Genomic DNA, 22,160 nt, shown 5'->3' on the forward strand with positions numbered 1-22,160 from the left:
CAGAATACTCTCGAGTTGACAAACATGACGTAGAACATCTACGCTGAGTCATTCATTAGCTGAACTTACAAGATTCATTTAAAGAGTAGCTACAGGCCAGTAAGTGAAAAAATATAACCATAAGCGAAATAACCTGTTAAACAATGATTTCAAGATTGAACGAAAATGCCTGTATTATTTCAACAAGTGATGGACTCGTTAGTTCGCTGTCTATACTAGCAAAAATAGCTGTTTGTTACATTTTGCGTTAAAGGTGAGAACTGGTAACTACCTTATTTCTAACCACGAAGGTATCAAATCTTCTGCAGATATGTTCTGCTGAGAAATCGAGTTCCCCTGAGCAACCACAGAACCATAGCAACAGTACGTCGCTTTTTATTACATTATTACATATTTTCATTCCAACATTCAAGAGCAGCATTAATTATGTAGTTAAAACTTCCTATTTGACTGCCACAGAGAAGTCACAAATCTTGTTACATAAAAACGATGAAGCAAATTTATGTTTTTTATTTTTCCAAGTTGAGTTGTCAGATATGAGCACTATAAATATTTAAAATCTTAAACTAGATCTGTCATGTTCCTTAAATGAATTTCACATAGTTTCTGTTGGGAAACTTAAGTTGGCTTATTCACCATGGATCACTAAAGGAGAACTGAAGTTTGGAGGAAAACATCAAACATGCTTTATATTTTTCCACAAGGATTTTTTTAGTTTATGTTGTCAAAGGCTGTAGTCGTTTGCCAAATGGCAATTCTTAGTTCTTAGCACATTATGTCGGTGTTGTTTCTTTCGTTTAAAAGCATTAACTTGTTTAACACCCATGGATGTCTGTTATGAGGGCAGTCAGCCAATTAAGTCTTGTCAATATTTGCTGGGTCCCAAGTCTGAACTGAGTTTTCTGACTCAGCAAAAATAAATTAAAAGACAGAAATTATTAAGACGTGTATGGGTATCCATAATCATCCACAAGAATTATATAATCCAAATATCCATACTGTTGTGTAATGAAGTGTGACAAAATGCATTATTCAAACACTGGTGTTTTCTCATTCACCTATACATTACATAAACAAAATTATTTCAAATGCATCAGCTATAAAAAAAAAAAAAAAAAACACCCACCAGATGAGATATCTGTATCTGTTTGCATGAAGTGTAAATACGCATGTCCTGAACTTTGGAGCTGATCATGAAGGTATTTAAACTTTTGGGAAAGATTTCTGCCTGAAGGGAAATTATCATAGAGAAAATGTTGAAGATTTATCCCATTATTCTGATAAGCAGTTTGCTGCTTGAAACCTGGCTTTCTTCTGGAGGTAAGTCTTAATCTATCCCAGTTTGATCTGGTCTATGTAAAATCTGTTCTAATGGTCAAAGGCTGACCATTTGTTTGTTACAGGCAGTCTTTTGAAATGTAAAAACCGTGTGCAATGACCAGTTAGAGTTACAGTAGTAAAGAGAGAAACTTGTTAACACAAGAAGTCCTTTCATGTTTTGTGTTGTGAGAAAACAAAGGAAACTAAAAATCAGTCATCATATTGTTCTTATCATGGTGGAACTGAAAGAACTGAAGTCTTTGCCTCTGATTTCAACAGCTGTTCAAACTCAAAATAAAAGGCCTTTCAGAGTAAAATAATATTCCCTTGCCAAATCTTCAATGCTTGTAAGACTGCATTATTTGTGTCCTAGAAACAGATCGTGATGTTTGTGATTTTTCAGCATGTCTCTTTTGTGTGTGTAGCTTCAGTGTTTCTGCCAAAGTATCTGGCAGGGTCTCTTCTGAAGAGACAGAAACGGTTTAACACAGGTATTGAGGAGAGGTTTATGACGGATAATTTGGAGAGGGAATGTTTAGAAGAACGCTGCGATTTTGAGGAGGCCAGAGAGGTTTTTGAAGACCAAGAAAAAACTGTGAGTTGCATAAGCACATGTTTATCCCATTGAAATGTTTTTAGGGTTCTATTTGTGAGTTTAAAACTTTCCAAACTCTGTTTCAGATGAAATTCTGGATCACTTACATAGGTGAGCATAAATATTCTTTCTGATACATGTGTCATGTAGAACACTGATGATAAATCTTTCTGTCCTTTCAGATTTGTCCATAAAGCGTCTGTTAATTTTACCATACGTTATACAGGATATACTGTATTCATAATATCATGATTATGGTCTCTCCTCCTCTTCAGATGGAGACCAATGTCAGTCGACTCCCTGTCAGAATGGCGGGAAATGTGAGGATGGAATGAATACATACATCTGTTGGTGTCCAGCCCGCTTTAGTGGGAAGAACTGTGAGTTGGGTAAGATCCATGATGCTCACATTAGCTGTTAAGAGTGAGGAAGTCAATGATTGTCATGCAAAACATTTAAATATGTTGTATAAAGAATATATATATAAAACATTTTAATATTTGACATTAAATCTTCTAGTGCATCCAATGTTTTTTAACAAATATGCTAAAATATGTTGTTTTTAGTTTTTATTTAAATTTATTTGTATTTATTTACATTTATTTCAAATTGTGTATTTTTAAATATTGTATGTTTTTATATGTTTATTCTGAATTATTTATTTTTAAAGTTTAAATTTATAAAGTTTAAAGATACACACAAATGTGTATATATTTAGACACGGATCATGAAAAACATGAAATGAATATAAATATCGTAATTTTATATCAAGTAAATAATACACAAACCTTTTATGATTGTTTTTTTTCTTTTATGTGTCCAAATATCTGCATTAGTACTTCGTCAAAAAGAAATTCCTAACCTTGTGAGGTTTAATGACTCTTAAAGACTTCCTCTGCTAAAACCTTATTTCATCTTTCATGGGTTGCTCTGGTGCAGAAATGGCTAAACAGTGTAATGTAAATAATGGAGGCTGCATGCACTTCTGCTTTGTGGATAAAATTTATGGAGTAGTATGTGACTGTGCCGAGGGTTACAGGCTGGCTCTGGATGGCAGGACTTGTGAACCTACAGGTACTATAATCCTATTCCCATGTATTACATTTATCTGCATGGACACTTTGCCAGTTTTGTCACCAGGACATGCATTATATTTTAATCTCATAGCTCAAAGCTTTTCTTATATTGTGCAGTATGACTTTTCATCCCATGCAGTAGCATATTTTGAATACCATTTTCATTTAAGGAATTTCATTCATGTTTTAGCAGATGCTTGGTTTGGTTTATTGATTAGATCCTGAACTTAATTCATCCCCATCCGTCTTTATAGGGCAGTACCCATGTGGACGACTTGGAGCGAGTATTGCTGCAACTCTTAACTCAAGGTCTCTTATCAGTGATACAACAGAACAAAATACAACAGAGTCCAGTCCTACAGATTACCCTGATGTGAACGTGACTAGCACACCACAACCTACACTGAAGAACATCACCTCCTTCTTTCCCACTCAGCCCACCATCAAAAATGCAACAAATAATGAACATCGTATTGTAGGAGGAAATGAGGCAACACCAGGGGAGATTCCCTGGCAGGTAGGTGAAGCGATGAATTGTGTGTCCAAATAAAACATCCATACGATTCCCCTTCATCTTTTGAAGCAAGGCTGGTGTAATCTTCTCTAGTTTGTGTTGAAAAAACCACAAGACCTTATAAAGAGGACATTACAGTAAAAACCATAAGATCAGAAATCTTGAGGGAAATTTACTGGCTTTTTCTCTGTCATGTTGGCAGGTGGTTTTTATGGAAAAGGTGAAAAAGATTCCATTTTGTGGTGGCTCTCTCCTTAGTGAAGAATGGGTCATTACAGCTGCCCACTGTGTTGAAGGAAAGATGGGATCTTTCTTCATCAGAGTTGGTGAGAAAACAACTTCACTGGCACATTGTACTTATTGCTATTTGGTTATAGAGAAAAAAAAAACTTTTGCAGTTGTGAATAGTATATATAATTTATTATTTAATTTTTAATTTCACTGTCTCAAATCTACAATTACATATTCCAAGCCACATTAGATGTGATATCACACATATCGTCAATGAGTTGCTGTATTTCTGGTGCTATATTTCTAAAGGGGAACATGATGTCTCAAAGAATGAGGGAAGAGAGAGTGACCACGGCATAGTGGAGTACCATATCCACCCACGTTACAACTCTCAACGAAGTCTTTACAATCATGACATCGCCCTGTTAAAGCTCAAGGGACCTGTCAAATTCTCTGACTATGCCCTGCCCATCTGCCTGGGCTCTAAAGACTTCTTAGAGAACTTGCTCAGGAGCGCGGAAATCTCCGTGGTGAGTGGCTGGGGGAGGCTACGGTACGGGGGCATAGAATCTAAAACACTTCAGAAAGTAGAGCTCCCTTACGTGGACCGGACGGAGTGTAAAGGCAGCAGCACCGACACCATCTCCCGCTTCATGTTCTGTGCCGGTTACAGTACGGTACGCAAGGATTCCTGTCAGGGGGACAGCGGAGGACCCCATGCCACCCTCTATCAGAACACATGGTTCCTCACAGGCATCGTCAGCTGGGGGGACGAGTGCGCCATGAAGGGAAAGTATGGCATTTATACCCGTATCTCCAAATATTTGCACTGGATAAGTAACGCTACTGGCATTAGAACAGGACATATGTCCAATACAGATCAACAGAGTTAGAATTAGATTAAAACATTGTGCAGGTCTGTTTTAAAAGTATCATAAAAATAAATGTTGGATTGAATTAGATCTCACAGACATTTTTGTTCAGATGATATTTACTAGTCATCATTCAACAGACATACTGTAACAATCAAGAAAAAAATATAGTTTTCCATCTTACACTTTGTGCTTGTACATCTTGTGAAATTTTCATACATGATATACCACAAATCAATATGAGGTCAATTTCATCTTAGGAACTCTGTACATATTATACACTAAGAGTGTATGGCTTTAAGAAGTGTACTTCAAATTGATGTACACATGAAACCCATTCAGGCCACATCCACTTTTCTTCTTCCTTGTCAAGCCCCCTTTTAAACTAAAGGCATGCAAATGGACCCTACTGTTCAAAAGTTTGGGGTAACTTTTATGCACAGCCTGTTTATATTTGATCAAAATACAGTGAAATAGTAATATTGTAAAATATTATTACAATTTAAAATAACAAAAATTACAATGGTATTTATTCCTGTGATGCAAAGCTGAATTTTCAGGAGTCATTACTCCAGGTTTCAGTGTCACATGATCCTTTAGAAATCATTCTAAAATGCTGATTTGGTCTCAAAAATAATTTCTCATTAATATCAAAGCTGACAACTGCTGCTAAATATGATATTTTTGTGGAAATCATTATTTTTTACAGCATTCTTTGATGAACAAAAAGTTTAAAAGAATAGAATTTATTTGAAATAGAAATACTTATCAATGTCCTTTCTGGATAAAAATATAAATTTCTTTCAGAAAAAAAACATGCTTAAAAATCTTACTGACCCCAAACTTTTTAACAATAGTGTATTTATTCATTGCAGTTTTTAATGAGGTTAGCTCATGTATATTCACCTCAGTGGTTTCTAAGCAGTTAACAAAGTGCACATTGTGAGTGCAGAGAAAGTTAATTAAAAATTAATGGAATGGACAAGTTTACAGTGGACATTATAATGATGTATACCACCAAGTTATATTTCAGTGACTAAAACTGACCCAAATATGGTGGATGTGCTAAAAAATAATTTTTAAAACAAATTAAATTATGCTGCTTCTACTGTAAACCCATTTAAAAACACATTGATAACTAAGAAAATTAGCTAAGTATAGTCCAGAATAGTCATATTTGATCTGGCTTAAAGTGAATATGAATATAAACACAGATCATCTCAAGGTGAGCAGTATGTTTTTAAGCATAACCATGAAGCAATAAAGTAATTATATTGCTGACTAGTGATTTGTAAAGTTTTAATCTCATGTACTCTCTGAAATAAAATTTCTTGCACATATTTCTATGAAATATTTATTTCCGAATACTAATGCCAAAGTAAAATCAGAGTAATAAAAAAGAGGAAATAGTGTCATCCTGGTAAGTTTGGAAATGGAATGTTAGGTTTTGGCACATAAACTAGATACTAATGTTTAGTTTATCTTTCATTCTTTGTAGCACTGGTGTCCATTCCAGAACTAAAATGGCTTTTTAAATAAATGTCTAACCACTGAGAAAAAAATAGTTTACTATTCTCTCAAGCCAGTTTACGCCCCATGCAATAAACCTTCCTGTTTTTATTAAACAGTTAAATACTGTGCTAACTACACAAATACGTGTTTTATATCATGTTATGGCACAGCATGGTGATGGTACTTTCTGGGGTGAAGTAGATCAGTGTAAAGTGCTTTGCAAAGCTCCTTTTATTTCCAGACTGTTGTTGATGGTGTCATTGACTTGTTCGACGAGAGAGAGGAATATATTTTTGTTTTTAAATGCAGCATAATCCAAAATCCCCACTGATGGCAGATGGAAACTTTCTTTTGACTAGGAGTCTCTGTTTTCCTGACTTGTTGTTTGTTTGTGTGGCTCAGGTTGGCATGACTGGGCTCAGTCCTGAATGACAATAATGGTCTTTAGGGTTGTCACATGGTGGGAGCTTTGTGTACATGTGGTTTATGTACTTATGTGTTGCTGGGCTTCCTGCTGTTTATATTTCCCGTACCTATGAGACAACACCGAAATGCTTTAGAAAAAGAAAAGCTTCAGCAGTACAGATATGTTTAAATGAATACAATCAGTTTGTCTCTTTAAAATGAAATATTCAACATGCTTTTAATAAACATTTAAATTTAATTAGTAGGCTTATAAAATCCTTAGGTCTGTAGAGTTCACTTACCATAAGCCCCACTCCTGGCCTAATGGAGGGACTTCTGCCTGCGTCTCCCAGCATTCTCAGAAGTGCATCAACAGGGAGTTTTCCTTCACCTCCACGAGTCAAATTCTTAACATGCCTGTGGGAATTATAGCATGACACAGGGCCGTTTCTAGCCATTTTGACCCCCTAGGCAAGATTGTTTTGTTGTTGCTGTTTGAAACGTTGATTTAAAGTGTGTTTTTCATTATTATTTCAGTCAAACCTGTAAAACCCTTTGTTACCCCAAACTACATAAAAAAGCTTGATCAGTCACATGAAAGTAATCAGAATCCAGCTACTTATTCCTTTGTTACTCATTGATGCGTGAACTTCCCCTTTAAATAGTGTGATGCCCTCTATGTGAATGGCGCTAGTCCCTTTAAGCTCTGATGCATTAAATTTATAAATTTATTATTAAAGTGTTACTTCACCCAAAATTGAAAATTAGCCCATAAATGACTCACCCTCAAGTCATCCTAGGTGTATATGGCTTCCTTCTTTCAGACGGATCCAGTCGTTATATAAAAAATGGTCTTTGATCTTTCAAGCTGTTTGATGGGACTCAGCGGGTGTTGCATGCATTAGTACAAAAGAAGTTAAATAAAAAGTACCCATTCATGAAAAAAAGTGTCTCACACGGCTCCGGGAGGTGAAAAAAAGGCCTCCACATGCGCAAAGCTGAACTCATATACGTCATCAACTGCTTCCGTGAACAACAGTGAGTGCAAACTAGATTAAAGTGATTATTATGTTTTGAATATGGTTATTTTTCTTACAAAAACACATCAATTTGCTACAGGAGGCCTTTGTTCACCCCCCGGAGCCATGTGAGACACTTTTTTTATGGATGGGCGCTTTTTATTTAACGTCTTTTGGACTGATGCATGCAACACCTGCTGAGTGGCATTGAACAGCTTGAAAGATCAAAGAAATTTATTTTATATAACTCTAACTGGATTCGTTTCAAAGTCATATACACCTAGAATGACTTGAGGGCAAGTAATTTATGGGCTGATTTTCATTTTTGGGTGAACTAACCCTTTAATAACGGTTCTTATTATTACCAATGCTGAAAACAGTTCTCGCTTTAAAACACTTTATTTACACTCTTAAATTTATTCTTTTTGCATTTAAAACTATTGATTTTAGTTTAGTGTTTTATTTTTTATGTATTTAGAAAAAAATATTTTAATATTGGTTATAATAGTAATAGTTATCAACCGGCTTATTAATATTAGCCAGAATTTTAACATCGGAGCACTTACTTAAGCATAAATTAATAATGAAATATGACTCACCAAAGCCCCATGGCACTCTCCTTAAGCACGTGAATGACATCACCACATTTGATGATTACATCATCCTTGCCACACTTTAAGTGGTCCACCATTGCTCTATACCTTCCAGGAACCTAAAAGACAACAAACAATCAAGCATAATACAAGGTCAAAGGCATCATATAGACTATACAACCAAAATCCTTTATTGTTGATGAAGTTTCCCCCAAATAACTAGGAATCTGAGTGATATCTAAAGGTCCAAACTCACAAGCAATACATCGTCTTCTTCATCAGAGTCTGAAATGTTCGAAAGGTCAGTGGTCCAGTCCTCCAGACTCTCACTGATGTCCACTGAGTGAGATGTCCCTGGCCAGCCTGCAACCCACAACCAGCCGAACCAAAATGACATTCTCCCCGAACGGGTCATAAATCTTTCATGCATTGCCATTACGAGATTCAATTTCATGCAAATAAATGTCCCACAATTTACATATTACATATTAAAAATTCCATTTACCATTATGTTCCATAGCATAGTGAATTAATAGTGAATTTTCCTGCTCCTGTCAACTAGACTACATGCCAGTGAACTCAGTCACTGGCAGTGACTCACTGCGGTGGTTGTGGTGGCGAGGACGTGGAGAAACAATGACTGGGTCTGTCAAAACCGGACTCACGCGGCCTGAATCGGCCTCCTCAGAGCTGACAGACGCCCCCTGGAGCTTGCTGTGAGCAAGGACATCAAAACAACCTGAGCAGCCAGTGATCTGTGTGGATGTCCAGGGCATGCATACCGACATATGCCTCACACTGACCCACCAACCGATGAACCGACGAATGGAAACAAGGGCATCAAAGGAACACAGGGTAAAAACACAACAACAACTATCAAACGTCATCACAAACAGCATATTATGAACCGGACTGCGGTCAATAGAGTTAAACGGCAAATAAGCTCAGTATTAATGATGTGTGTTAATTTCATTGGTTAAAAAAAAAAAAAAACATTTAGGAGTTTGGACATTTAGGACATTGACCCCAATCCTGTTCCATTGAACAACAACATTCAAAGAAATTGTTTTGAAAGAACAAACAACTAAGTACTATGTGCTGCAAATGACTTCCCAAATTTAATTATAAATTTCACTATTATTATTTATTATAAAATGATGCTTGTATCTTTAATACATACATATATATATATATATATATATATATATATATATATATATATATATATTATATATATATATATATATATATATATATATGTCATATCATAAACAATCCTAAAGGTTAAATAAAAATAATGACAGATTAGCAAACTAGTCAATTACTTAGCCCATGACTTAAATTAGATTTAAAATAGATTTAAATGTGCAATTAGGATAAAGCAGCACTTAGATAACATCTTCACTAAATGTTTAAAAAAACATGATGTTTGGAAGTAGTTCATAATATTTATTAGACGGTCATTTACTGCATTTTATGTTTGATTCTCCAATGTCCAAATGTTTCAGGTAGGTTTCAGAAATGACAAGAATGTGTGCTTCAAGAGTGTTTGTCATGCCAGAATGGTACCGATTAGTACTATATCCATCATGTAGATGGGCTCAAAGCATACTGTCTTTATGAATGTGATTTATACAAGGCAACACTGTTCGACAAATTTCCTTTGATTTTTGTTCAGATCCTTCCCTATTCAGATATGAATGATGATTTACACATTTTACATCCATACTATATAAGAGATTACAAAAAGAAAGTGAGGGGTTACGGGAGTACAGTGAGGATCACCTGTCAGCCAAGGGTGGAGATAATGTCTGCTCACCATCCAGGTGAGCATCACCTGAGGAAGTGAAACACAGAGTTTGACCTATTAAACACGACAGATTTAATTAAGAAATACCAATTCAGAATTCAACACTGATGTTAACAGAAATGGAAATGCAGTGTAGGAACCTTTGTCAATCTTTTGCTGATTGTGGAGGATTTTTCTAATCTCCGTGAGCCATGCAGTCTTCACATCTACAGTTGAAGCCTGCAAAATATTACAATATTACAAAATACAAATCAATTTTTTGCACACAAACGTCCGAGGCCACCATATTTTTTTCTTGTTTAATATTTTATTTTCTTATATAATATTTACTCACATTTTTATATTATATTTTATATATCTAATTTATATATACAATATATAGGTATATATAAGTTTAAATATATATCATTTTATATAACATCTTAGATTTTTCAATATTTTATTGTATTAATATTATTTTTAATTACAAGTTACATTATTATCATAACAATTTTAGTTGAAAAGTTAAACCCATCATACACTTAAATGTTTTTTTTATTATTTTTTTTATCTTATTATTTAAATCCTTATTTTAAGTTTTAAATTAGATTTTGAAGCCCACATTTTCAAAGTGGTTGCAATGTGTCTTAAAAATGGCTAATTAGTTCCTCTAAAGTTTTTATTTTTTTATTTTTTTAACACTCATTTTTAGTTGTGCAAACAAACTGAAATGTAATGTTCAGGACTTGACATTCACATTCACTGTGAACAACCAAGTGTTTATATATCTCCATCAATGAGGAGGTATTGAGGAGGCGTTATTAAGTGATGACAAAGGCACTTGTAACTTTTTATGTACTCCATACTGTGGAGTTTTAACCTTGATAAAATGACTCACCTGAACAACATACACCTCCTCTTTTCCGTTATACCAAATTTCGAACTTCTTTACATCCCCTTTGACATTTTCTGTGATACCAACAGCACTCATCTACAAATGAAACAGAGAGGTCAAAGATTTCACTTGGAAATTCAGTAACACAGTATTTTAATAACATTGTGGTTTTTTTAACGGCCAGTGGAATTTGAGTTAAGCCTAAAATCCCTTTCATGAAAAGTCCATCTCTTTGAGCACACTTAAAATAGAGCTGGAATAAATAAATAGGTGCTTAACTTCAGCATCTGTGCAACACAACAACATGCTCAAAAATGGTTAGCTGCATGGTGGATGTCATTATTGCAAAATCTGGCTGCAAAAAGTATTTTTCTATGTTGACAGTCATTCAAAAGTAGTCATGCATTCTGACAAAATGACTTTTTAAATGGCAAATGAGTTGATCTCTCACTCTCTCTCACCATCAGGCAGTGTTTGAAGCTGTAAGAGGCTGTCCGATTATGTGCCTCTCCGCTCTCCTCTCTCTTCTTGCAGAAAAGCAGAGCTCTTTCATGAAGGAACAGATGCCTTTGCATTGGTTTAAAGCGAGCCATGTCCTTCATGCGTGTTGGCCCTTTCCTATGGTTGATCCAGACATTGAAAGACCCCTGCATAAGGACACGGCCCAGGTCACTCAATTCGCCCTAGATACAGAGGACACAGAAGAAAGAAAATGTGGAAATGTAAGTAGCAGCACATTCAAACTTAATGGAAGGCCATTTGTGAGCAAATTTTCATTTTTGGGTGAACTATTCCTTTAATATTCCTCCTCTATCCTTCCTCATTTCTTGGCCGCACCTCATAACCAGTGATGGCAATTTGATGCATGGAGTCATTGACAGACTTGAGGAGGTCCAGCATGGCATTTAGCGCCCCTTGCAGCTCAGATGCATACTGTGAGTTTGAGCTGTGTTTTAGTAGTTCCTAATCAAAGAGACAGACAGCATTTAGTGTAACAGACATCTGAGGCGGGGGGGGGGGGGTTGTTCTGGTTAAGCACCTTCAGAAGAAGCTGGTACTTGGTTAAACGTTGAATAGGTTTCAGCAAATATGAGTCCAGACCCAGTTTATGATCCAGCTTCTTTTTGCACTCCTACATAAGAAAGAAGATAAAATGAGCAAAATAAACAATCTAAAACTCATTTAATGAATATAAAATATTACACTAATCACTATCTATCCATATAAATATCTGCTAATGTTGTTATTGTAGCCATGTTTATCAGTTGTTAATGTATGGTTGTGTGATATCAAAAAAAATATCCACAACAATACCTGGATGAAAGCTGAATCTGAACACTGCCTCCAGAGGGCATCTGAGCGAGGTTTGTTCTGGCAGTAGCACTCATAGACCTGAAAATTTTCTTTCTGCAAAAACATTCATTCCTCTCAAAGGGCATAAGGTATCCAGATGTTTCCAGTATTACTTTTCTACTCTGTCAGTACTGAATCTTCAGAACCACGGCAGAATAAAATATATTTACCTGAGCTGTGATTGTGAGTTCACAGTCTAAAACATTTATTTTTATCAATGTTAAAATGTTCATTTTTTCAGGATTCTGATGCACAGAAAGTAAAAAAAAAAAACAGCATTTGTTTGAAATAGAAAATCTTTTGTAACTTTATATCATGTAACTTTAAATCTTTTGTAATGTCTTTAAAAATGCAGTATATGTATGACACAGAATGGCTCACCCGTTCCAGAAAGCGCTCTCCCACTCTCTCTGGGGTCTCAAAGCAGCTCTGGAGGTCCTGCATGAATATCCTGCACAACAAAGACAGGATCAGCATGAATGTGTGTTTATGTGTCCATGTGTGTGGGCATATTTCTCACCTGCTGTGGAATTTATAGATCTCCGGCAGATTTCCAAACAGCTCTTCTTTCTTGTTTCGCAGTACAGATGGCATTATATTAGAGAGATATGGGTTGTCCATCTCTGCCCTGTAACCCTGTCACAATATCATAGAGCAGTCATTTTTTTAAAACTATTAAATTAGCTCTAATTGTACACTTTTCATGCTTGATCCTCAATCATTGTATCAAATCAGACCCACCACAGTTTCTTTTGTTTTTATATGGCAGTCTCCATCAACAGTTGTACAGAAAACATTACATTACCAGTGGAAAATGTGTATGTAACTACGTGACCAGGCTCTAATGCACCATGCCACTATAAACTACAGTGTGAAAAGAAAAGATGTGATTTCAAAATGAGTGCATCCAAAGTTCATCTACAATATTACAGCTGCACAGCAAATGGGATGAGAGAAAATAAAACATAGACCAATTATTTCAAGGTCATTTGGTCTAGACATTACCAGCAAAACAGACAGCAGCTCATCCACATAAATTCTCTCCGTCTCAATCAGCTCCTTCATTACATGGCTGCAGAAGCGAGGGATGCATGGGCAATAACAGAGGAGAGAGAGGGGAAGAAAGATATGAGGACAGAACAGGAAACAGACTGGTGAGAGACAGACAAAGAGAGGAGGTTGAGAAGAAATTCATGATTCATGAAGATAAATTTTTATTTTGTCAAGATATTGCATAAATGCTCACCGTTTATGTTGGTCGGGGTTCTCAACTCCCTCTGGGCTGTAGGACAGACAGCTGCGGTTCTCCTCGTAGTCGTGCATGACCTCTATCTATAAGAACCACAAAAAAGTCCCTAAAGCTGTCAGCAACGAGTAGACAAAGTGCACTTTGTATGATTTTGAGATGAACAAAGATGGTCAGAAAAACCTTTTTAGTGCTGGGACCTTTCCGTGAGGCCCTTTTACCAGGAAGTGCAAGATCAAAAGAAAACCTTAAACCGGAGTTCACATCAAAACCTTTGAAAAAGACACAACATTTTCAGACAAATGGAGACAGTGTGTTTACCATGTGCAAATGCGGTTGAAATAGATAAACGTACTGTGTTTAGGAGAGAATACAGGGGATTTGCAGCATGGCAAGTTCTCAGGCCTCGGAGCAACCAGCTGGATGGGTCTGACTTGAATATCAGCCAGTTTCCTCAGACAGGACTGTCTGCTCTGGATCATTCCCTGCACTGCTGATAGCTTTTCTGTGACAGACTCTATCTGAGACTAACAAGAAAGGAACAGTGTGAACTTAAAATAGGTACCTGATCGATAGAGAATGAGTAAGGATATACTGTAGAAAAAGAGGGACACGACATTGTTACGTTCTAGTGTCTGTACTCAGAGAGAAAAAGAATATTGCTTTTTGAGAGCTCAGATATATGGAGGCTTGTTTCTGCCATGCGATTAAAAAAAGAAGGTGTAAAATATGACAATAGATAGGACTTCCGGTTGGCATGTGTGGGGAGTAGCTGCACTTTACCTGTGCTCCCACAGTTTTCATTTCAAATTTCTTCTCTAGCCCGTCAACGATTTTATAACATAGTTAATTGGTTTACTTTGAAATCTAAAAATGCTAAGAAAGACGAAGTTAAGAAAGACAAAGCACAAGCTAGGGGCAGCTTAACACTGCTTAACGCTGCTGGAAGAACACGGCGCGTCCTTGTCTTCAGAATTTAAAGCGGCATTTTCGACCTCATCTCTGTCTGTTAAGATATTATTATTGAGTTTTGTTTGTTTATTTATTTATTTTTATTGTTATTATATTTTTTTTGTTTGACAAGTTTTTCTTAGGTAGTTGGTTGAGGGGGGTGCTTACTAGGGTATTAACAGAGCATTGTTGTCAATGAATTTGATGTTCAGTGCAGAAAATCCAATAAAATAAATTTTAAATAATGAAACAACAGATAGAAAATAACGTGGATAGCATAGCTCAGATAATTAGTCTTGGAAGAAATGTTTGAGTTTACTCTGAAATCTCTGGCTTGCAGAATTTGGAAATCTGAGCATAGTTTTGACACAGGTATGCAATTGTGTGGTTATTTTCTCTGGGGAAAAAAAAGAGAGAATAGTTTATCCAAAAATGTGTCAGTACCTGCAACTGTGGAGTGAGTATTGCTTCAAACTCCAGGCTGAGAATGTCCGGGTTAGACTGCAGCACTGAGGGATCTGTCTCCATCAGTTTCTCAATGTCCTGCAGGGCTGCCTGCGCCCCCTCTTTTGACTGAAACTTATCCAGCAGCTGGTTTGCCAGCAGATAGGCACCCTCATCACACCAACGCACAGTCTGCCCATACACAGATATGCAGAGCCTGTATGTGCTTTGCATAAAGTGGATAAATTATATATTTCTTGCATTTGCATCGTTATTACCTCCTCCAACCGCAACAGCAGGTCTCGTATGCGCGTGAGAGATGCCCGTTTGGCACGAAGAGCTGTAGTGAGAGTGTCAGACTGATGCCTCAGTTCATTGCAGCGCTGAACTATTAGGGCAAGAGCGTAGTGATGACTCGCTGCCAACTGGTGCCCATGTAGAATAATAATCTGAGCATGGCCCATTTCTTCCTGCAAGAACAACAGTGAGTGCTCTCAGCTTTTAATCAGTGTATCAGTTAAAAAGACTGGTCAAGAGATCTGTCAACTTCAACATCAATCAATATTTGTGGTGTGCTTTACTAAAAATGTTTACTAGTAAAAAAAGAGAAGATCGAATATTTAAATCTTTAACATATTAAACCTCTGCTGTGGTTTCCAGCATCTCGAGGTCTTTGAGCAGCTGCTCTGTCTGGGCCACTGTTGTCCCCACAGATGCAATGGCTTTCTCCTGCGCACTGAGTTTCTCCAGAATGGCTTCCATCTATGCACAGACCAAAACCAAATAATTATGTTCACTGATGCATTTAAGATGATGTTTTATTAGTGCATTAATTCACACACAAAAATAATAATATAGCAGACTTGGTATAATTACAAAAGAAGTTTTAATGTTTTTTCCATAGTTTGTAATAAATGCTTTATATAGAGTGAGAGTGGAGTAATCATCAGTCAGTCGAAGGCATAGTAATGAACATAACACTTAAAAAGCCATAGCAACTTGAATCTGTGAATATTTTTTTTTATTCTGTTCATTTACAAGAACCATCCGAATGAACTTTCCAATGCTGCAAATGGGTGGACCATTTAAGACGAACCGATAAACTAAAATGAATCATACTTTCCAATGCTGCATATGAGAAAGTGGACCGTTTAAGACAAACCATTTCACTAGAATTATTTTATTTCCCAGTGTTGCATATGAACCGTTTAGGTCAAACTGATTCAGTAAAATGTCTCGCATTTTCCAATGCTACACATGACAGAGATGAGGACCCTTCAAAAACGAATTGATTCACTTGAATGAATCAGACTTACACATGAGAGTATGAATTGTTTAGGATGAACCGATGCGCTAGAATGAATCACACTTTCCAATGCTGCACATGAAAAAGTGGACTGCTTAAGGCAAAACGTTTCACTAGAATGACTCAGGCTTTCATACGCTTTATATGACAGAGGACGCTAAAATAAATCTGACTTTGTAGCGCTACCCTAAATAAGAGCGAGAGAGCCGAGAGCATTTTTGCTTTAGCTGGTGGTAGCGAATTTGTGCAAAGTAGCATGTTGTTCTACTAGTAGGCCGTTGTTCATTCCTCTGTTGACCAGTGTAATAAGTTTCTTCATTATTTCACCGGTAAGGTTGAGGGTATATATAGCACTTTAAATACCATCGCTCCTCTTGAGCTAGTTAATATCCAGCCTTCAAACTTCCCAACTACTACCTTTTCAAACTTTGAAATGGTCGGAGATGATTTTATTATAAGTACAGTGAAGTCCATGAACTCTACAACCAGTATTTTAGATCTGGTTCCCTGCTCGGTCATTATGAACTCCCTTTCATCAATCTGCCCTTTTATGACTTCAATTGTGAACTTGTCATTGACTTCTGGAATTGTTCCTCCAGAACTAAAAATAGCTGCCATTACACCAGTTCCTAAGAAGACTGGTTTGTGATGTGATTTATCCAAGATTTATCCATTACAGGCCGATTTCTAACCTCCCATTCTTGGCTAAAGTTCTTGAGCGTGTTGTGGCTGTTCAGTTAAATAATCACCTAGCTCTGAACAGTCTCTTTGAACCTTTTCAGTCTGGGTTCAGAAGAGGGCATAGTACTGAAACCGCTTTAATTAGGGTCGTAAATGATCTTCTTATCACGGCGGATTCCGGTGCATGCAGTATTTTGGTCTTGTTAGACCTCAGTGCTGCTTTTGACACTATATGTCACTCTCTTCTGCTTGACAGGCTGGAAAATTGGTTGGGTCTTTCTGGAGCTGTCCTCAATTGGTTTCGGTCTTATTTAACGAATCGTGCCCAGTTCATTGGCTTGGGTAACTACAATTCAGATACCGTGCCTGTTCGACAGGGAGTTCCTCAGGGTTCAGTATTGGGTCCAATATTATTTAACATTTATATGCTTCCACTTGGGCAGATCATTAGGAAACATGGTCTTGGGTATCACTGCTATGCAGATGATACGCAGATTTACATAAACCACTAGTCCTGATGTCCATTGCTCATTAATAGCTGTGCGTGGTTGTTTAGCAGAGATCAGTATCTGGATGCATAACAACTTCCTGAAGCTGAATGGCTCCAAAACTGAACTGATGCAGATTGGTACAGTGGCGGCTACTCGTAAGGCCGAGCAGATCAGTTTGATTGTTGATTCCTGTACAGTAATCCCCACTTCACAGGTGCGAAACCTTGGTGTCATTTTTGATCCACAATTATCATTTGAAGCACACATAAAACACATCTCTAAAACTGCATTTTTCCACCTGAGAAACATAGCTCGACTTAGACCTTTTCTCTCTTTTGCAGACACAGAAAGGCTTATACATGCCTTCATAACAACTAGGTTAGATTACTGTAATGCCTTGTTCTCTGGCCTTCCAGCTAAGTCATTGAGCAAGCTTCAGTATATACAAAATTCTGCCGCTCGTGTGCTCACTTGTACTTCTCCTCGTGAACAAATTACACAATATAATACACAATTACACTGGCTTCCCGTAAATGCGAGAATTGATTTTAAAATTCTTATTTTAACATACAAGGCACTTCATGGGACTGCACCTGAGTATCTTTGTGATCTCATCAGTCCTTATACTCCATCACCCTCTCTTCGCTCTACTAAACTCTCTTTCACTTTACCAGCCATCATGTAAGCTAAAGACCATGGGGGAAAGAGCCTTTTCATACAAAGTCCCCTAAGCTATGGAATGTCCTTCGTTTCCCTGTCAGAAATGCACCAACGTTGGGTTATTTTAAAAAGCTGATTAAGACACATTTATTTAAGACTGTCTTTCTCTAATGAATTGTTGTATTGCTTTTGGTGTTTTTATTTTATTTTATTTATTACTTTATTTCTGTAGCACTTTGGGTTTAAGAAAAGCGCATTACAAATAAAATGTATTATTATTATGTGCAGTACAATGATATTCAAAACAGTAATGTAGCACTATATCACTAATTTTTGGGAAACGTATCTTGTTACTAGAAAAGCTGTGTTTTTAAAGTAGAATCGATACTTTTCTAGTCTGTACCTCATGGAAGCTCATCTCGTATTGGAGCAGTTGAAGGTATTGTTGGAGCTTGAGGTGGTGCTTCTCAAAAAAGCCATCAAAGGCCATCTCCATGTCTCGTAACTGTGCCACGAGTCTGCAAGAAACAAATGGAACATGATGGGTCTTTTTTTCACACACAGAGTCTCCCTAGAATATAATGTTGATTGGGTTGGACAAATTTTTGCAGAATGATGCATTGTGACCTAGTGGAAGTTAAATAGACTCAACCAATCCAATACTGGAGGATAAAATATAAAAGAGGCAATAAATACATGATTTTGAATACATGAATTACATAAAAACTCCTTATTTATTTGGCAATGATTTACTGTGCTTTTTCCACTGGTGAGTAATAGCCTACATACCTCTGCACTCTTTCTTTGTCTTGGCTAGTGTCTCTGTCTTCTGCTGCAGCACCTTCCACAGCTTTTGAGGCCTCAAGGTTTGAGAGAAGCTGGCGTCCTTCCCTCATAACTGACCTAATGTCATCCTATTTATATATAAGCATCCATACATTTTTTACAGTTTTTTTACAGTACAACTTGAGATGCTTTATATTATTTTAGTTGTACTGTATTGGCACATCAGTGGTGAAATATTTTGTTGTCAAAATCATCCTACCAGTCATTCTGTTTTATATTTGATAGATTTTCAAAAATTCTGAGACCATAATGAAAGTATGGAATTCACCTGGGAATAAATTTTAAGATTAAAACATTAATTATGCCATATAAATTATGACAACATTGTTCCATAAAAGTTCATATTATTTTTCCATTAAAAAAAGCTATGCTGATAATGTAATGCATTAGATAAAATTATATTAAATTAGAAAAAAATGTCAGCCCCCACTGTTTATGTGCATAATACATTCACAACTACAAAATGATCACCACACCTTCATCTGCCTGTATTTCTCAGTGTGTGATCTGAGTAGGTACTCAATGCCGCTGGCTTCATCAGGTAGCTCCATCTCAGACAGCTCTGTGCCGAATGTCTGTAGTAACTGAGCAATCTCCTTTACATTCACTGCAAAACTCTCTATAGCCTGGAGGGGGCAGCACAGACAAAAATATGCATAACTCAGCATTTACTGCAATTGTAGGTCAAAGCATCCTTATCTAAAATCAGATTTGTATGATTTTAAATTTGCATATCATAAATAATGAATACGAAGTAAACAGATATAATTTAGTAACTGATTTGTTTCTCTTATATTAAATAGTGAAGCATACAATGTGATTTTGCGATTTAATTTCATTTTTTGAAGCATATAATGCTTTTTTTTTTTTACAGTATAAATGTCTTGTTGTTTCCCTGCATGAAATCAATGTGCTGCTACAGTCCGAAACAGAATGCTTACCGTTTGCAGAACTATCCAGTCACTATGGCATTCCTCCAGCGTACCACCAAACTCAGTACTCAGTTGATTTTCATCAATGAAGCGAAGCAGGTCTGTCAGGGAGCTCAGCATTACCATCTGAATAAGGCAAAAGAAGCAGGGAATTAATTAAACACAGTATATTTAATGAAATTGAGTTCAATAAGATTAAGAGCCCATTCATTAAGCAGACTAACATTGTAAATGTGAAATATCCTTTTAAAGGAATAGTGCATCAAAACATTTAAATTTGCTGAAAATTTACTCACACTAAGACCATACAGACAAGTCCATCAATTAATGTCTTGTGAAGTGAAAAACTGCATGTTTGCAAGAAATAAATTCACCAAGGCGTTTAACATTAAACTGTCGCTTCTGGCCAAAATACATTGTTCCATCCATATTTTTTTTTTTTTTTTTTTCAGCTGTTTGGACTCTCATTCTGGCAGCATCCATTTACTGCAGAGGATCCAATGATGAGCAAGTGATGAAAATGATAAAATCCTTCAAATCTCTTCCAATTAAAAATCAAACTCATTTCCATCTTGGATGGCTTGAAAGCGAGTAAATTATCAGCATAGTTTCATTTTTTGGTGAACTGTTCCTTTAATGAATTCCTTATTATTGATAAATAAAGATTGAAAGATATAGATATAAAATATCACATTTTGCCTCACATAATCAGCGGGTATTAAAATAAATGACTCAATATTATACAGTTTGATGTTTGTTCAGGTATATGCATCTAATGACTATATCATATTGTTTTTGTACCACAGAGGAATCTCGTCAGCTCTTACCGGCATCTTGAGCGCAAAGTCGTCCTGACTGAAGCGGAAACCGAGGTCTGTTCCAGTGGTCTGCAATTGGGTTTTGGGTCTCAGCACTAGAACTAAGTGCAAATGTCCAGGGAATGACATCTGAAGATGAGATGGGCACATTCAACTCATATCCAATCACATAATGATTTATAGAGTAATAATATAATAATTTAATCATAAAGAGTGGGTGGCTGCTTGTTTATCATCCTCTCTCTTCTAATGAGTTCACAGATTTAGGTCAGACACCCACCTATTTCCATAGATGCACATATTGAAATTATAATTAAGCAAACAGATTAAACAACAAGGGCAGAACTCGAATTACAATTAAAATGTATTTTTAGCCTTTAAAATACTAAAATGTGACCTCCTCTTGTAACACCTTTCCTGCTGATTCAAGCAGGAAATTCAATCTAACTAGCAACTACTATGCACTTTTTCAGACCCTTAAAGACCGACTAACTGCTAATGCTGAAAAGTAAGTGTAAGCTGTCTGTCGTCTCCCTTTTTGATTGACTTATGATCAGTAAACCTCATCAGAGACATTCACTTTTGCTGCCATAATCAGTAGTCCTGCAATTTACTTCATCATCAGGGGTTAAAATACACCCTTATGGTGCATATGTGTAATGACTAGCAATAAAACACAGATGCACAGCCAAAAGTATAAAGTCTATTATTATTGCGTTAGTCATAATCCATACACGGAGTTACAAACGAAGTGCTCAGGTGTTTCAAAAACCGATCATTGCACATGCCTGTATTCAAATGTAAAACGCAATACTGCTGACCTCAATAATTATCCCGGTCCTAACTAATATGTATTATTACAAACGCTTGCGTTTATAGTCTTGTTTATAGTTTCTTATTAATCAAAAGCAAACCAGACTCGCGCCCAGCGCCCGCAGTAGCGTTTGTCAGTTCTGCAGCATAAACCCGGTCCAAAACCGAGAAGAATCCATTTTACCGCAGCCCTCTGGATCCGGGGCAGTCCCCTGAGTGGATTAGCCTCCGCCATTGTTTTTAAATTGCCCTTTTCGTGGGGATGTAGACCCACTTCTTAGCCTCACAACTTCCCTCCCTCCATGACTTTGTCAGCGGGTCTGTGAGCAGCAGCAGCAGCGATCAGCCGCAGAGCGGATGCTGCAGTGCCGACGACACCTTGACCGCACTTATCTGCTCATTACTGTCACACCTATAATACATGGCACTCTAACGCAGAGCAAAATCTATGTACGAAACCACAGTTTTGTGTAATTTGCTCGAATCAGACCTGATTGAGTTAAACTGCAAGCGTTACATTGTAGGGAGGACACGAATTATAAAATCCAGCACCATGGACAGAGGTCGATACACACTCGGGCAGTAAACCGCCATATACCTAATAATAATAATAATAATAATAATAATAATAATAATAATAATAAATGTAGGCAATACAAAAAAAAATACCTGAAATGTGATATAAAATGATAAATACACACACACACACACACACACACACACACACACACAAACAAAAACATATATAGATATCGTTATTTTCAATTTATAATAAATGACATAATATATATAAAATAA

At 36.6% G+C, this 22,160-nt stretch overlaps 2 protein-coding genes across 8 annotated transcripts; one reads left to right on the top strand and one right to left on the bottom strand.

The window, feature by feature from the left end:
- The first annotated feature begins 1,161 nt into the window (after positions 1-1,161).
- On the top strand, positions 1,162-5,948 carry LOC109097646 (coagulation factor IX-like). The gene is made up of 8 exons (XM_042765133.1): positions 1,162-1,320; positions 1,746-1,915; positions 2,002-2,026; positions 2,191-2,304; positions 2,855-2,989; positions 3,246-3,508; positions 3,708-3,831; positions 4,046-5,948. Exons 1-8 carry the CDS (start codon positions 1,254-1,256, stop codon positions 4,627-4,629), a joined length of 1,482 nt encoding a protein of 493 aa, XP_042621067.1. The 5' UTR covers positions 1,162-1,253; the 3' UTR covers positions 4,630-5,948.
- Positions 5,949-6,096: 148 nt separating this feature from the next.
- LOC109097992 (proto-oncogene DBL-like) lies at positions 6,097-21,800 on the bottom strand. 7 transcript variants are annotated; one of them, XM_042765132.1, is made up of 27 exons: positions 21,547-21,798; positions 20,559-20,678; positions 19,741-19,857; positions 19,276-19,425; positions 18,743-18,867; positions 18,357-18,471; positions 15,458-15,577; positions 15,094-15,285; positions 14,816-15,007; positions 13,776-13,947; positions 13,604-13,692; positions 13,421-13,506; positions 13,180-13,246; positions 12,695-12,810; positions 12,556-12,625; positions 12,136-12,228; positions 11,861-11,953; positions 11,659-11,784; positions 11,283-11,504; positions 10,825-10,917; positions 10,088-10,166; positions 9,923-9,974; positions 8,739-8,851; positions 8,394-8,500; positions 8,144-8,256; positions 6,828-6,942; positions 6,097-6,653 (listed from the first exon to the last, which is right to left on the bottom strand). In XM_042765132.1, exons 1-27 carry the CDS (start codon positions 21,595-21,597, stop codon positions 6,639-6,641), a joined length of 3,003 nt encoding a protein of 1,000 aa, XP_042621066.1. In that variant the 5' UTR covers positions 21,598-21,798; the 3' UTR covers positions 6,097-6,638. The 7 variants fall into 7 exon arrangements, 6 of the variants coding, with proteins under 6 accessions (XP_042621066.1, XP_042621061.1, XP_042621064.1 ...); XM_042765127.1 differs by having other exon boundaries at positions 8,739-8,935; XM_042765130.1 differs by having other exon boundaries at positions 8,739-8,935; positions 21,464-21,798.
- Positions 21,801-22,160: the final 360 nt, after the last annotated feature.

The sequence above is a fragment of the Cyprinus carpio genome, chromosome A10 (genome assembly GCF_018340385.1).
Source record: "Cyprinus carpio isolate SPL01 chromosome A10, ASM1834038v1, whole genome shotgun sequence".
Lineage (NCBI taxonomy): Eukaryota > Metazoa > Chordata > Actinopteri > Cypriniformes > Cyprinidae > Cyprinus > Cyprinus carpio.

Bases quoted from the DNA above. Each gene is read 5' to 3' on its own strand.
- LOC109097646 (XM_042765133.1), top strand. From the start codon at position 1,254: ATGTTGAAGATTTATCCCATTATTCTGATAAGCAGTTTGCTGCTTGAA. The intron at 1,321-1,745 runs GTAAGTCTTAAT...TTGTGTGTGTAG, and splicing joins AACCTGGCTTTCTTCTGGAG to CTTCAGTGTTTCTGCCAAAG. The intron at 3,832-4,045 runs GTGAGAAAACAA...ATATTTCTAAAG, and splicing joins ATCTTTCTTCATCAGAGTTG to GGGAACATGATGTCTCAAAG.
- LOC109097992 (XM_042765127.1), bottom strand. From the start codon at position 21,597: ATGGCGGAGGCTAATCCACTCAGGGGACTGCCCCGGATCCAGAGGGCT. The intron at 15,578-18,356 runs GTACAGACTAGA...GTCTGTGCATAG, and splicing joins ACGAGATGAGCTTCCATGAG to ATGGAAGCCATTCTGGAGAA. The intron at 8,501-8,738 runs GTGAGTCACTGC...TGTGGGTTGCAG, and splicing joins TCGCCACCACAACCACCGCA to GCTGGCCAGGGACATCTCAC.